The sequence below is a fragment of the Dama dama genome, chromosome 23, assembly GCF_033118175.1.
Source record: "Dama dama isolate Ldn47 chromosome 23, ASM3311817v1, whole genome shotgun sequence".
Lineage (NCBI taxonomy): Eukaryota > Metazoa > Chordata > Mammalia > Artiodactyla > Cervidae > Dama > Dama dama.
In genome coordinates, this window is record NC_083703.1 from 59,986,037 (window position 1) to 60,001,123 (window position 15,087).

The 15,087-nt window shown below is 38.5% G+C and overlaps 2 protein-coding genes across 4 annotated transcripts in view; both read right to left on the minus strand.

The window, feature by feature from the left end:
* The window catches only part of SNPH (syntaphilin), a 44,187-nt gene extending 43,445 nt beyond the window's left edge, over positions 1-742 (minus strand). The window contains exons 1-2 of the mRNA XM_061126971.1: positions 648-742; positions 300-409 (exon numbers count right to left, since the gene is read on the minus strand). The gene's annotated coding sequence lies outside the window, so the exon portion shown is untranslated. The remainder of the gene's footprint in view (positions 1-299; positions 410-647) is intronic.
* A 9,369-nt stretch (positions 743-10,111) lies between these two features.
* Positions 10,112-15,087, minus strand: part of RAD21L1 (RAD21 cohesin complex component like 1) — a 34,346-nt gene continuing 29,370 nt past the window's right edge. For all 3 annotated transcript variants that reach the window (XM_061125815.1, XM_061125814.1, XM_061125813.1), the window contains one exon: positions 10,112-10,300. In XM_061125815.1, coding sequence (XP_060981798.1) covers positions 10,112-10,300 — 189 coding nt within the window. The remainder of the gene's footprint in view (positions 10,301-15,087) is intronic.

Sequence of the window (15,087 nt, forward strand, 5' to 3'; positions counted from 1 at the left end):
TGGAACAGGAAGACAAATAGGAACGGGAGTGGTCCCTAAAATCCCCTAAAATCGCCCACTTCGGGCATCTTCTCTGCTGCCACCAAGCATCCTCTAACTGGTGAATTTCAAGGTGGTGGCGGTGGTGGGGCGCTTAGAAGGGTGTAGGGGAATGAAGGGAGGGTAAGAATGAGTCACTGTTAACCCCTCCGCGGCTGGTGCCCTCTGAGGTATTCTACCGCAGCGAGCGGCCCCCGCCCGCAGCCCGCAGCGGTGCAGCACACGCGGCCCCCCTCCCGGCTCCGCCGAGGCCTCCTCACCTGAGTCCACTCGCCCTCCGCAGCCCTGCCGGCGGCTCTCACCGCTCCGGCCCGGCTTGGCGCAGCGCCTCTGCAGTCGCTGCAGCAGCTGCCTGGCCCAGATCAGCAACCTGCGGCGGTGGGGAAAACAGACAGACAGGGGCTGGTGAGCGTGGGCGGGGACCCGCGGCGGTCGAGTCCCCCGGCCGCTGACTGCCTGGCCGCCGCAGCCCGAAAAGCCTGGAGGGCTGGCTGACCGCTGGGCGCTCCGGCCGCTCCCCCGCGCCTCCCCTTCCCCCACCCACACTTGGCCCTTTGGGCCGCGGCGGCACCCCTGGGGCGGTGGTCCCCGGAGGTCCCTGTCATCACCTGCGGAGGCTTCCATGGCTTCGGCTGCCCTGCCCAGGCCGCCGAACTGCTCTCCGGAGCCCCTGCTGGAGGCGGCTAGCTGGGTGCTCGCCGGGGCTGGGGCTGCCGGGAGGGAGGGAGGGAGGGCAGGGAGGGTGAGGTGGATGCAGGGGACCAGCCAGTCGGCGGCTCGCCGGCAGCTGCGTAAGCGCCCCGTCTTCACTTTCCTTCTTAAAGAGATAGTTAGCATCTTGCTCCAAGAGATTTCTGGAGCGGCGATGCCAGCAGGCACCGAATAGGGGTGGCTTCTCCCACTTCCACACCGGCCTGTACGTAGAGCCGGTGGTGGCACCTGGCCAGAGCATGTTGGCTCACTGGCAGGTCGTGTGACCCTGGACTAGTCCTGTCACCTCTCTGGGCCTCAGTTTTCTCATCTGTGACATGGGATATTGATACCAAACTCACTTCTTGTCATATGGTGGTCTTAAATAGTCATTTGATCTTAATTCCTTGAAGACTATTTTCACTCAAGTACCTCTGAGTATTTAATGCAAACAGTACTCAGACCACTTAGAAAAATGATAGTAAGAATCTTAAATATCTGAAAACAAAAAATGTTCTTCTTTGAGGTATTAAGATGGTGAATCATCAGAAAGATGGAAAGATAAAAACAATCACAACCTAAAATAAGTGTTCATTATACACCTCTCCCCTCTGTGTCTGTCTTCCATCCACTGTCACAGGGAAGAAGAGAAAAAAGCAAGTGGGAAAAGTCTAGAAAACTGGACTCTCTGCCTAGCCCTTCCACTTCTAGTCCTGTAACTTTAGATAAAGTAACTTACTCTCTGGGCCTAGATTCTTATCTGCTCTATGTGTGGGAAGCTGGGTGCAATGGGAAGGTGCTCCCTCCTTCAGAACCAGCCGTATCTGATCAGTAACTCCTTTACTCAAATCTTCCCTCAGTTCTTCCAGTTGTTGTTTAGTTGCTAAATAGTGTCGAACTCTTTTGTGATCCCATGGACTATAGCCTGCCAGGATCCTCTGTCCGTGAGATTTTCTAGGCAAGAACACTGGTGCAGGTTGCCATTTCCTTCTTTAGGGGATCTTCCTGACCCAGGGATCAGACCTGTCTCCTGCATTGGCAGGTGGATTCTTAACCACTGAGCCACCAGGGAAGCCAGGCCTTTCTTGACCACCCTAAATAAAATAGTGACTCCCTCCTCCTTCACTTCCTCTGCCCTAGTTTTGCTGTATTTCAGCACCATATTAAATTTTTACTATTTGTAGTCTTTCATTATTACCCCCACTAGAATGTACACTTCATGAAGGTAGGGACTTTGTTTTATCTCCTGCCATATTCCCACTGCTTAGATGATGCCTGACACATATCACATGCTCAATAAATATTGACTATGTAAATGAAAGAGTAAGCATGCATTGTGCCAAGCCCTAGTTTCTATAGAACATGAGGTCAGATACTATCCTAGTCTCCAAGATTCCTGTCCTTAAGTCTCTGTCTACTCTTGGCAAGGCTTAACTTGGTACCCTTCGCCCCAAGCTGACTTTTCCAGAGAAGTATTTGTAAAGTGAATTCTCTGACCTCATATCATGACTCTGCAATACTGGCCTGGTAAGAAATAGTTAATATTTACAACACATAATTATAATATTTACAATATACTATATATAATAAGAAATAATTATTTTAAGTGAACTGTTACTTTTCAGAGTTAAATCTTTTTTTGTAGCTCTGATTTGTGGTAAATCCATCATTCTGTAACAATACATATAATTTTGCAAAAAATGCCTATAAATTTTTTGGCATTGGTTATATTTACCCCTCATTCATTTAAACTGAATTCTTCTATCAGATGGCTGTATTATATTATGCTTCGTGGAAAAATATGACAGAGCAATCATAGTAGGAATAGGAAATTCTAGTTGAAAAAGCCATGTAAATTAAGGCCTGCTGTCTAAAAAACAAAAACCTAATGCTAAATCAGCAAGTTAATTGATGGAACATTTTATCTGCTCTAAAGTCCACCTAAATTATATAAGTGACTTACTTACACTTAAAGCAAAACCAAAGGAAGCCATGTAATTATTGTTTGTTTATCAGGAGATAATTTCTGAAATCCTCATTTAAAAATATTTTTTGTCTGTCCTCATGTTTTTTTCCTTGATACTTAGAAGACGACATTTCCCAGAAAAATCCATAAGGAACTTCACCCCCCAGAAGACAGAGGATCTCTATCCACATTACTGTCCTCTGGGATGGTGTTAGCTAGCAAAGACTCCTCAGCAACATAAAGCATGTGATTGAGAAGAAGATAGCCAATGTTTAGTTACAATAGAAATTGTAAGCAATGAGGATTTTAAACACAAAATGAATTATTCAAAAGAAACTAGTAGTTTTGCTTTTGTTTTGTACAAATTGAGAAATACTTAAATTTGTTTATTTTCAAAAGCATTTCTGGTTCCAGTTCTGGGTAAGTACATTCCTCCCACTGAATGTCACAATAAACCTGAAGAAAATGCATGTAGCATTTTCGAGGACTCTGAAAATACTAGCAGGCAAAATGGGGTAAAGGATAGAATTTGACACACCACTGACTAGTGAATTTACCAATTTTGCTTCCTCTGGTATCCCCCAGCCTGGTCTCAAGGTAGCCCCAAATCTGGAATTGGGGAATCAACACAGAGAAAATGCTTAGTTCTGACTTGAGGGTTAGGAAAAGAGACCCCTAATGCTCAAGGTGAGTGAGGGAAATAATTTTATTTTTATTCTCTAATCTTATCTCATGACCCAGTCCTAGGAAATCCTGCAGTGGTGGCTGTGACATCTGGGACCCATAGGTCTCTAAAACTGAGGGAGAAAAAACTTCTCCAATCAGAGTAGCTGTGGGCCTGAGAGTGTGAGCCTCTGCTGGTATTTGTGTCTTGTTTCTTTCTGTTCCTCCCACCATTTGGGTCCAGATACAGGTGCAATTGTGGGAAGAAGGCAGGAAAACAGAGTGGAATAAATAAAGCTACAATCTCCAGCTTTCTGGTGAACCCCAAAGAGGATGAACTAAATCATTATAAGGGTAATAATAAAAAAATAATAATTCTGGTTACTACTGAAAACTAAGAATAAAGAAAAATCTTGCAAGCAATCACAGAAAAATTATGTGTTATTTACACAGGAATAATGATTTGAATAACTGTGAATTTCTCAACTGAAACCATGAAGGGCAGGAAAAAAATGGAACAAGAATTTTATATTGCTGAGAGAAAAGAGCAGTCAACCAGGATTCTACACACAGCAAAAATATCCATCAGGAATAAAAGTAAAATAAAGACATTCTAAGATAAAGGCAAGATAAGAAAATTTATTTTCAGCAGAGCTGCTCTGAAAGAACTGTGAAAGAAAATTCTTCAAACAGAAGGGAAATTATATTAGAAGGAAAGTTAGAACACCAGGAAGAAAAGGACAATAAGAATCATAAATTTAATAGGCTATTCTCCTCTTGAATTCTTTAAAATATGTTTGACAGTTGAAAGCAAAAATCATAACACTGTCTAGTGGGTTTTCAATGTAGATAGATGTAATATATAAAACAATTATGATTACAATATAAAGTAGGAAGGCTAAAGGAACTTAAATGATACAAAGTTTCTACACTTCACTCAAGGCGGTAAAATATTGATTCTAAGTAGTGTGAAAATTTAAAAATTTAATTTTTAATCCTTAGAGTTACCATTTAAAAATATCTACAACAAAAGATATACTAAAAAAAAAAAAACCAAACAGATAAATTATATGGCATTCTAAAAAAAAGTTCAGATATTCCAAAAGAAGGCAAGAAAGGAGGAAACAGAAGTGAGAAATAGAAGACACAAATAGTAAACAAATAATAAGATGGCAGATCTAAATCCAAACATGTCAGTATTTACATTAAATGTAGAAACACATCAACTAAACAGAGATTATCAGGATGGACTTAAAAATGACTTAATTAGATGCTTTCCATAAGAAACTCACTTTAAAGAATGATGTAGGTAGGCTAAAAGTAAAATATGGGGAAAGATACACTGTAATACTAATCAAAGGAGAGCTGGAATGACTTAATATAAGAAAATGTAGACTTCAAAGAAAATAAAATTACGAGAGACAAAGGACCCATTATACAAAAGTAAAAGAGTTACTTTACCAGGAAGATATAATAATTGTAAATAATTGTAGAAGAGCTTCAAAATACATGAAGCAAAACCTGTCAGAACTGCATGGAGAAATAGATTCACAATTATAGCTGCAGACACAAACACTCCTTTTTCTGTAATCAGTAGAACTAGTAGACAGAAAATAAGCGAGGATATGGAAGGACTGAAATGCACTATTACAACTAGGTTCAATTGACATTTATAGAACAGTCCACCTATCGACTACAGAACATGTTGTTTTCAAGACAGACGCTATACTAGATCATAAAACAAACGTTAATAAATTTAAAAGAATCAAAATCATTTAAAGTATGTTCTCAGATCATAATGAATAGAATAATTACATAAAGGTAACAGGAAATTCTCCCTTGAAAATTAAACAACATACTTCTAAATAATCCACAAGTTAAAGGGGAAGTTTCAAGGGAAATTAGAAAATATTTTGAACTAAACAAAACTGAAAATACAACTTATCAAAATTAGTGCAATGCAACTTAAAGCAGTGCTTGGATGGAAATAAATAGCATTAAATGTTTAAAGAAGGAAGGTCCCAAATCAATTAAGCTTCCACCTTAATAAAACTAAAAAATAAGAGAAAAATAAACTCAAAGCAAGCTGCAGGAAGGAAATAATATCACAGTAGAAATCAATGAAATTGAAAAAAGAAAAGCAAAGGAGAAAGTCAATGAAACCAAAAGCTTTGAAAAGACCAATAAAATTAATATGCCCCTAATATGACTGAAAAGAAAAAAGAAGACAGAAATTAACAATATCTAGAATGAAAGAGGAGTTATTACTATGGACCCTGCAGACATTAAAAGGATAATCAGGGAACATTCCAAAAAACTACACAATTTAGATGAAAGGGAACAATTCTTTGGAAACCACAAACCAGTAAAACTCACCTAAAATGAAATAGATAACTGCATAGCCTTACAATTATTTAAAAAATTGAATTCATAGTTCAAAACGTTTCAAAATATAAATCTCCAGATCCAGATGGTTTCATGGGTTAATTCAACCATTCACTTAAAGAAGAAATAGTACAAACTCTGCATAGTCTTTTCACAGAAAAATAAAATAGGAAGAAACAATTTCCAATTGTTCCAACTGACCTCATAATTTTTATGAGGTCAGTACCATCCTGATCCTAAGATCAGAAAAAGACAGTACAAGAAAAGACAAATACAGACAGACCAATGCCCCTCATGAACACAGATGCAAAAATCCTAAACAAAATGCTAGCAAGTCCATATGGAAAGATGCTTAACATCATTAGTTATTAGGAAAATGAAATCAAAACCATGAGATATTACTTAAAACTCACTGCTGCTGCTAAGTCGCTTCAGTCGTGTCTGACTCTGTGCGACCCCATAGACGGCAGCCCACCAGGCTCCTCCATCCCTGGGATTCTCCAGGCAAGAATACTGGAGTGGGTTGCCATTTCCTTCTCCAATAGGATAGCTATAATCAAAAAAGGGGGCAATAACAAGTACTGGTGAAAATATAGAGAAATTGGAACTCATACATTGTTGGTAGAAATGTAAAAAGGCACAGATACTTTGTAAAACAGTTTGATAATGCCTTTAACGCTGCTGCTGCTGCTAAGTCGCTTCAGTCATGTCCGACTCTGTGCGACCCCATAGACATCAGCCCACCAGGCTCCTCTGTCCCTGAGATTCTCCAGGCAAGAATATTGGAATGGGTTGCCATGTCCTTCTCCAATGCATGCATGCATGCTAAGTCGCTTCAGTTGTGTCCGACTCTCTGCGACCCTATGGACAGCAGCCCCCCGCACTCCTCTGTCCGTGGGATTCTCTAGGCAAGAATACTGGAGTGGGTTGCCATTTCCTTCTCCAAATTCCTTTAATAGTTAAACATAAAATTATCATTTGACTCAGAAATTCTACTCCTATGTATATATCCAAGAAAGATTAAAACATGCATACACAAAAACTTGTAACTAACAAACTCTTGTTCACAGCAACATTATTCATAATAGTAAAAAATGGAAAAAACAACAACAATAAAATGGAAACAAGCCACATCTACCAACTGACGAATGGATAAATAAAACAAATATCCATATAATGGAATACTAATTTAGCCATTAAAAGGAATGAAGTACAGATACATTCTATAACATAGATAAACGCTGGATCATAGAAAAAGGAAGAGAGTTCCAGAAAAACATCTACTTCTGCTTTATTGACTATGCCAAAGCCTTTGACTGTGTGGATCACAATAAACTGGAAAATTCTGAAAGAGATGGGAATACCAGACCACCCGACCTGCCTCTTGAGAAACCTGTATGCAGGTCAGGAAGCAACAGTTAGAGCTGGACATGGAACAACAGACTGGTTCCAAATAGGAAAAGGAGTACGTCAAGGCTGTATATTGTCACCCTGCTTATTTGACTTATATGCAGAATACATCATGAGAAATGCTGGGCTGGAGGAAGCACAAGCTGGAATCAAGATTGCCAGGAGAAATATCAATAACCTCAGATATGCAGATGACTCCACCCTTATGGCACAAAGTGAAGAAGAACTAAAGAGCCTCTTGAGGAAAGTGAAAGAGGAGAGTGAAAAAGTTGGCTTAAAGCTCAACATTCAGAAAACTAAGATCATGGCATCTGGTCCCATCACTTCATGGCAAATAGGTGGGGAAACAGTGGAACCAGTGTCAGACTTCATGTTTTTGGGCTCCACAATCACTGCAGATGGTGATTGCAGCCATGAAATTAAAAGACGCTTACTCCTTGGAAGGAAAGTTATGACCAACCTAGATAGCATATTTAAAAGCAGAGACATTACTTTGCCAACAAAGGTCTGTCTAGTCAAGGCTATGGTTTTTCCAGTAGTCATGTATGGATGTGAGAGTTGGGCTATAAAGAAAGCTGAGTGCCAAAGAACTGATGCTTTTGAACTGTGGTGTTGGAGAAGACTCTTGAGAGTTCCTTGGACTGCAAGGAGATCCACCCAATCCATCCTAAAGGAGATCAGTCCTGGGTGTTCATTAGAAGGACTGATGTTGAAGCTGAAACTCCAATATTTTAGCCACCTGATGTGAAGAGCTGACTCATTTGAAAAGACCCTGATGTTGGGAAAGATTGAGGGCAGGAGAAGAAGGGGACGACAGAGGATGAGATGGTTGGATGACATCACCGACTCAATGGACATGAGTTTGGGTGAACTCCGGGAGTTGGTGACGGACAGGGAGGCCTGGTTCATGGGGTCGCAAACAGTAGGACACGACTGAGAGACTGAACTGTAACTGTAACAGGGTATAAAATTAACCTGCAAAAGTCAACTTTATTATAATGACAAAATTATAAAGATGGAGAACAGGCTAAACGTCTTCAGGGGCTAGGGAAGAAAGTAAGGAAGGAAGTGGCAGTAGCTACAAAAAAGTAACACAGGTCATTCCTGTGAAGGAACTGTTCTATTTCTTGACTGTGGTGATGGTCACGTGAAGCCACTTATGTAATACAATTGCATAGAACTAAACACACACAAACAAATGAGTGCATGTAAAACTGGTGAGATATGAACAAGGTGAGTATACTGTATCAATGTCAGTTTCCCTGATACTCTACTATAAATACGTAAGATGTTACCATTGGGGAAACTGGGTGAAGGGTATACAGGATCCGTATTGTTTTTCACAAGTTCATGTGAACCTACAGTTATCTCAAAATAAAAAAGTAAACAAAAATTCAACTGGAACTCACATACATTGCTAATAGGAATGCAGAAAGGTACATCTGGAAAATAATTTGTTAATTTCTTATAAAGTTAAACATGCACTGGCTATATGACCCAAGTCTAGGTATTTACCCTAGAGAATTAGAAACTTATATTCACACAAAAACTGTACACAGGTGTATTCAGCAGCTCTATTTTTAATTGTTAAACAATTTAAATGTCCTTCAGGAGTTAAATGGATACATAAACTGTGGTATATCCAGACAACAGAATACTACTTAACAATACATAGGATTGAACCCCTGATACATGCTACAATTTGTACTAATCTCAAAGATAGAATGCAAGACGTCAGTATGAAAAAGGTTACTTACTATATAATTCCATTTGTATGACATTCTTAAAAAGATAAAACTATAGTCATGTAGAAGAGTAGTTACCAGGAGCTAGAATGGGGGAAGGGTATGACTATAAAGGGTTAGTACAAGGGATTTTTTTGGTATCCTGGTTCTGATAGTGATCACAGGAATCTATACCTGTAAAATTCATAGAACTGTGCACTAAAATAAAAAAGTCAATCTTCCGTTTGTTAATTAAAAATTAAAGGAAATTTTTAAAAAGGCAATTTTGACATCTAAAACTTATAGTTTATAATGTATAGACTAATGTATAGTTAATACATTCAAAGGGGCCATTTAGAATTTAGTCTGCAGCATAATTCCATATACAATAGTATGGAGCTCACAGAGCAGTACATGAAAATTTCTTAACTCAAACTTCAACTAGGAAAAAAGAAGCTTTGGTTTTAATGTCAAAAATGCTCAGTATACACCATATAAAGAACATTTATTTTAGTTACATTTACGTGAATTATAGCTGAAAACAACATGCTGAATAAACATCCATTAATTTTTTCTAACGTTAGTTTTGCTGATACATAAATGATAGCCATAATAATCATTAATAGTAAATAAACAGGTTGCATGACCTATAATTAGACTAAAGCCATATTATATTAGACTCAGATAATTTGAGACTAAGAAAAATTTTATAACTCTTCGATTAAGATATTAGATTAAAAGCCAGGGCATTATATCAAATCAAGAGTGATATGCATTATAATCAAATAAATTATTATCTGTGGTGAAATAAGAAAGTGTTAATTATTAATTACTAATATTTATTAATAATTAATAATTATTAAATTAGAAAATTTAAGTAAATAATCCACTTTATAAAAATCCTTGAAGACACAAAGTATTTTTAAAATGTATCCTAAATGCAACATTCAAGTCAAGGAAATGGTAAATAATATGCATTCAAGTCAACTAAGTTAAAAATATTACTTAGCTACAATTATATCTGGAAGCATATAGGTTTCTAATTATGTCTATGATTACTCTGAACTTACAAAGAGGAAATATGAGCTCAACCTATCTATCTATGAAATATGAGCTCAACCTATCTACGAAACGGATCAGACCTTCAGCTGCTTCCAGACGGCTTTTGCATTAAACTGAACAATCTATACAGAAATTCCAATGATGACATAAATCTGCATGTTCTGGATTTCCTTCACATTTTATGGAACATTGGTCCCACTGTAGCTATAATATCTGCATAGGGAGCACTCTGGCTCAGCTCAATAGCCTGCTGTTTTTTTAGGACAAGAAAGCTATAGAATTTGGCAGCAGTTTGTTTTCGGTCACTATTTCTGCAGAGCTTCATCAGACTAAAGTACTGCATTCCCATCTTGTTGGATTCCTGGGAAAACAATTATGAAAGAGGAAAGGGAAATAAGATCATTAGAAACAAAGCAGGCTGTGGATGTATAATGAACAACAAATATTGGTATTTTTGATAAGTGACTGAAATTCTTAAATGGAGAAATGCAAATGATTCATTAGAACATAAAAAAAACATAGGTCATTGAGCACAGCTTGGTTCATTGAGAAAATACACGCAAAAGAACTCTAAAGTGTTACACAAATTTCTAATGTGCTATACAGATGTTAGGTCTATTGATGTTAACATAAATGACTCATGCGGAAAGTGCAATTAATTGAGACTTGCAGGCAGAAAAAAGTCCACAGGACCTTGGGAATCTTCAAAAATAACGATTATCAGCCCATCAGGTTTATTTTATAGGTACTGCAGTGTGGGGTTAACTAAACAACTCTAGTGGTAAATGCAATGGCAGGGGAATATGACTAAATAAACATCTCCCAGTTTCTTTGCACAGATTAAAAAGACATTGGTTCACTACATTGGTTCACTTGAAAAACTGAGGTACAATAAAATATTTAATTAGACTGCACTTGGAATCAGATTTCTAGAGTAGGAGTATTGTGTTTTAGTTAGAAATACTATGGTTAATACTGACCAGTATCCCTGTGACAATTGTACTAATTTGGTAGCTGTGAAGCTTTTTTTTTTTTAAAAAGACCATATAAAAGGGTTTTTTTTTTTTTTGCCAGTCCATAACATTTAACTGGTGGCTCAGATGGTAAAGAATCTGCCTATAATGCATGAGACACAGGTTCAGTCCCTGGCTTGGGAAGATCCCCTGGAGAATGGAATGACTCTACCCACTCCAGTATTCTTACCTGCAGAATTTAATAGAGAGAGGAGCCTAGTGGGCTACAGTTCATGGGGTCACAAAAAGTCAGACACAAGTGAGCAACCAACACTAACTTTTAACAAATTGACAAGTTACATATTTTATCATACTTTAATCTCAACCAAAGGAGTAGCACAGTGTCAGCAACCCTTGAGATGGCATGCCAAGCCTTCATTTATTCCCTCTCTTTGAAGGAGACAAGATGTGGATTGGTTGGTTTTCCCCAGGGAGAGAGCAGGGACAGCCTTGTAAATTTCAAGAATCCTTTTGAAAAACACCCTGAGAGGATTATTCTGTTTCCTCCAGGAGCTCCTCTAAAATGAAGGTAAAGAAATAAAGGAAGAAGAGAAATACAAAGTGGAAGACTTATCAGACGTAGAGAAAGCTGAAACCTAAATGCCAGTAGAGAGGATAGCCAGCAAAAGATACAGATACAGAATCTAAACCCTGCTTATGGAAAGCATTTTAGGAACTTACTTGGAGAACAAGAATTTTTGAGGAATGTAGTAACCTCTAGACTGAGATTAGTGAACTGCAACATCCAATGGATTTTCAGCCTCTAGCCAGCCCTGCTTACTTCTGACTGGCCAGACCCTATGACCCAAATTGGCATATGCCAATTCCTTAATCAATCTTGTTCCTTTTATTTCTCATGACTAATAGGGATTTTACACAATTCAGTGGTTTTTGTATGCCAATCAAAAAACTTACTAGTTTGTCTAAAGTCTGAAGTCAGGGGAGATTCTGTCAGCAACCAAGGACCTCTCAGTTCAGTCCCAAATGGGTTTTTCCTCCAACTGCAACTCAAAGCTTCACATCTGTCTTCCTCTCCCTATAGAGTTTATTTGTGCCACTAAATGTGTAAATGTATATAGACAGAACTTTACTTTCCCTCTAGCTTCTCTAATTGTTTAATATATTTTACAGTGTCTATTATATCACATTGTTAAAGCCAGTCATCTATTTATCTTTACATTTCAAAAGTCTGTACATAAGGCCAGCATTTACTTATGCTCAGTATTTAATGGTGAAATTTGAGTGTAAGTACAATAAGAGATGAAAACTGTGGGAAAAAAGCATTTCTACTAGTGAAAACCTTCCCATGAGAACATGCCTCTTGCAAAGGATCTCCTTCATCCTTCTCCGAAAGAGAAGAGGAAACACAGGAAGAAGCACTTGATCCAGAGCCCCAATTCCTACTCTATGGATGTGAAATGCCCAGGATACTATAAAATCACCACTGGCTCTAGCCGTGCACAAACACTAGTAGTTTTGTGTGTTGGCTGCTCCTTGTTCTTGCCACCCTACAGGAATAAAATCAAGGCTTACTGAAGGATGCTGCTTCAGACAGAAGTAGCACCAAAGAATCCAAAATCAAGATGAGTGGGAAACCATCCCAACAAACACATTTGAATAAAACAGAAACAAAACCCCTAAAAGAAACAAAACCTAGGAAAAATTCAGTGATTATAGGCAGCAGTATGTCATAAGCTAGAAATGAAGTGTGAAGTTAAAAACATGAGAATTCCTTAAAAGGCTACTTGGAAACAATTAGACCCTCAGGTTTACTCCACCACCTCACAGAGCCAGGAGACCATTAGTTGTCTTTCTGGAGATACCAACCATGAGGTTTTAGACTTGGGATATGAGGCACTGTGGATAGTGGAGGAGAAGTATTACAAACTGGGGGATTAAGAGAAATTCTAATGTCTAAACAGTGAGACCGCCAGCTTTTCCCTTACACCCTTTTGGTTCCTCAACCACGGACGTCATGCTTATATCTTCTAGACAGTAGATCTGACCATGCAAAAATAGACCATTCCAAGGAAAAAAATTCTATAGATCATGACATCTGTGTGCGTATGTATTGGCAGGGGTGGGGACACCCAAAATTATCGTGCTATGAAGACAACAAGGCTATAAGCCCCACTCATGCTTATATAACCTCCAATCAGCTTTTTGTTGTCTCATTCTTAAACAAAAACCAAAGATCTATTAAACACTTGGATAAAATTTCTAATATCTAAGAGAATCACTAAGGAAACAGACAATGTGGGCAGTAGAAGAAAGCTATAACCTCTGAAAATTAAGAGAAGATACCATCCACAAAAAATGATTAGGATGCTATTGAGAGAAAACAGATCAGTGGTTGCTGGGGTCTGGGGGAGGGGGACCAGTGGGGAACGTGAAACAAGGGATTATCAAGAGACACAAGGAAACTTCTGGAGATTATAGATATGTTCACTATCTTGACTGTGGTGAGTTTCCCTTGGTATACACATACATCAAAATTTATCTAACTGTATATTTTTAAATAGGTGTGGTTTATTGTTATGTTAATCATACTTCAATAAAACTATTAAATATAAATAAATAGATTGTGAGAGTCACTCAGTAGTGTCCGACTCTTTGTGACCCCATGGACTATACAGTCCATGGAATTCTCCAAGCCAGAATACTGGAGTGGGTAGCTGTTCATATGCTATAAAATAAAATAATTTAAAAATAAAATAATTAATAATTAAAAACTGAGAAAAAAACTCCTGGAAAACAAAAAAATTATAAAGATGAGGATAAAGCTGAAGAAATCTTCTAGAGAGCAATAAAGAAGAACTATGGATGGAGGTTCATGACATTGTACAGGGGTCAGGAAATCAAGACCGTCCCCAAGAAAAAGAAATGCAAAAAGGCAAAATGGTTGTCTGAGGAGGCCTTACAAAGAGCTGTGAAGAGAACAGAAGCAAAAGGCAAAGGAGAAAAGGAAAGATACACCGATTTGAATGCAGAGTTCCAAAGAATAGCAAGGAGAGATAAGAAAGCTTCCTCAGTAATCAATGCAAAGAAATAGAGGAAAACTATAGAATGGGAAAGACTAGAGATCTCTTCAAGAAAATTAGAGATACCAAGAGAACACTTCATGCAAAGATGGGCTCAATAAAGGACAGAAATGGTATGGACCTAACAGAAGCAGAAGATATTAAGAAGAGGTGGCAAGAATACACAGAAGAGCTATACAAAAAAGATCTTCCCGACCCAGATAATCATGATGGTGTGATCACTCACTTAGAGCCAGATATCCTGGAATGCAAAGTTAAGTGGGTCTTAGGAAGCATCACTAAGAACAAAGCCAGTGGAGGTGATGGAATTCCAGTTGAGCTATTTCAGACGAGATCTGGCACGTTCAGGGTGGTATGGCCATAGACAAGTTGAGCTATCTCAAATCCTAAAAGATGATGTTGTGAAAGTGCTACACTCAATATGCCAGCAAATTTGGAAAACTTAGCAGTGGCCACAGAACTGGAAAGGGTCAGTTTTCATTCCAATCCCAAAGAAAGGCAATGCCAAAGAATGCTTAAACTACCACGCAATTGCACTCATTTCACATGCTCCAAAGTACTGCTCAAAATTCTCCAAGCCAGGCTTCAATAGTACGTGAACCGTGAATTTCCAGATGTTTAAGCTGGATTTAGAAAAGGCAGAGGAACCAGAGATCAAACTGACAACATCTGTTGGATCATCGAAAAAGCAAGAGAGTTCCAGAAAAACATCTACTTCTGCTTTACTGGCTATGCCAAAGCCTTTGACTGTGTGGATCACAATAAACTGGAAAATTCTTCAAAAGATGGGAATATCAGAGCACCAGACCTGCTTCCTGAGAAATCTGTATGCAGGTCAGGAAGCAACAGTTAAAACTGGACATGGAACAACAGACTGGTTCCAAATAGGAAAAGGAGTACGTCAAGGCTGTATATTGTCATTCTGCTTATTTAACTTATATGCAGAGTACATCATGAGAAACGCTGGGCTGGAGGAAGCACAAGCTGGAATCAAGATTGCCAGGAGAAATATCAATAACCTCAGATATGCAGATGACTCCACCCTTATGGCACAAAGTGAAGAAGAACTAAAGAGCCTCTTGAGGAAAGTGAAA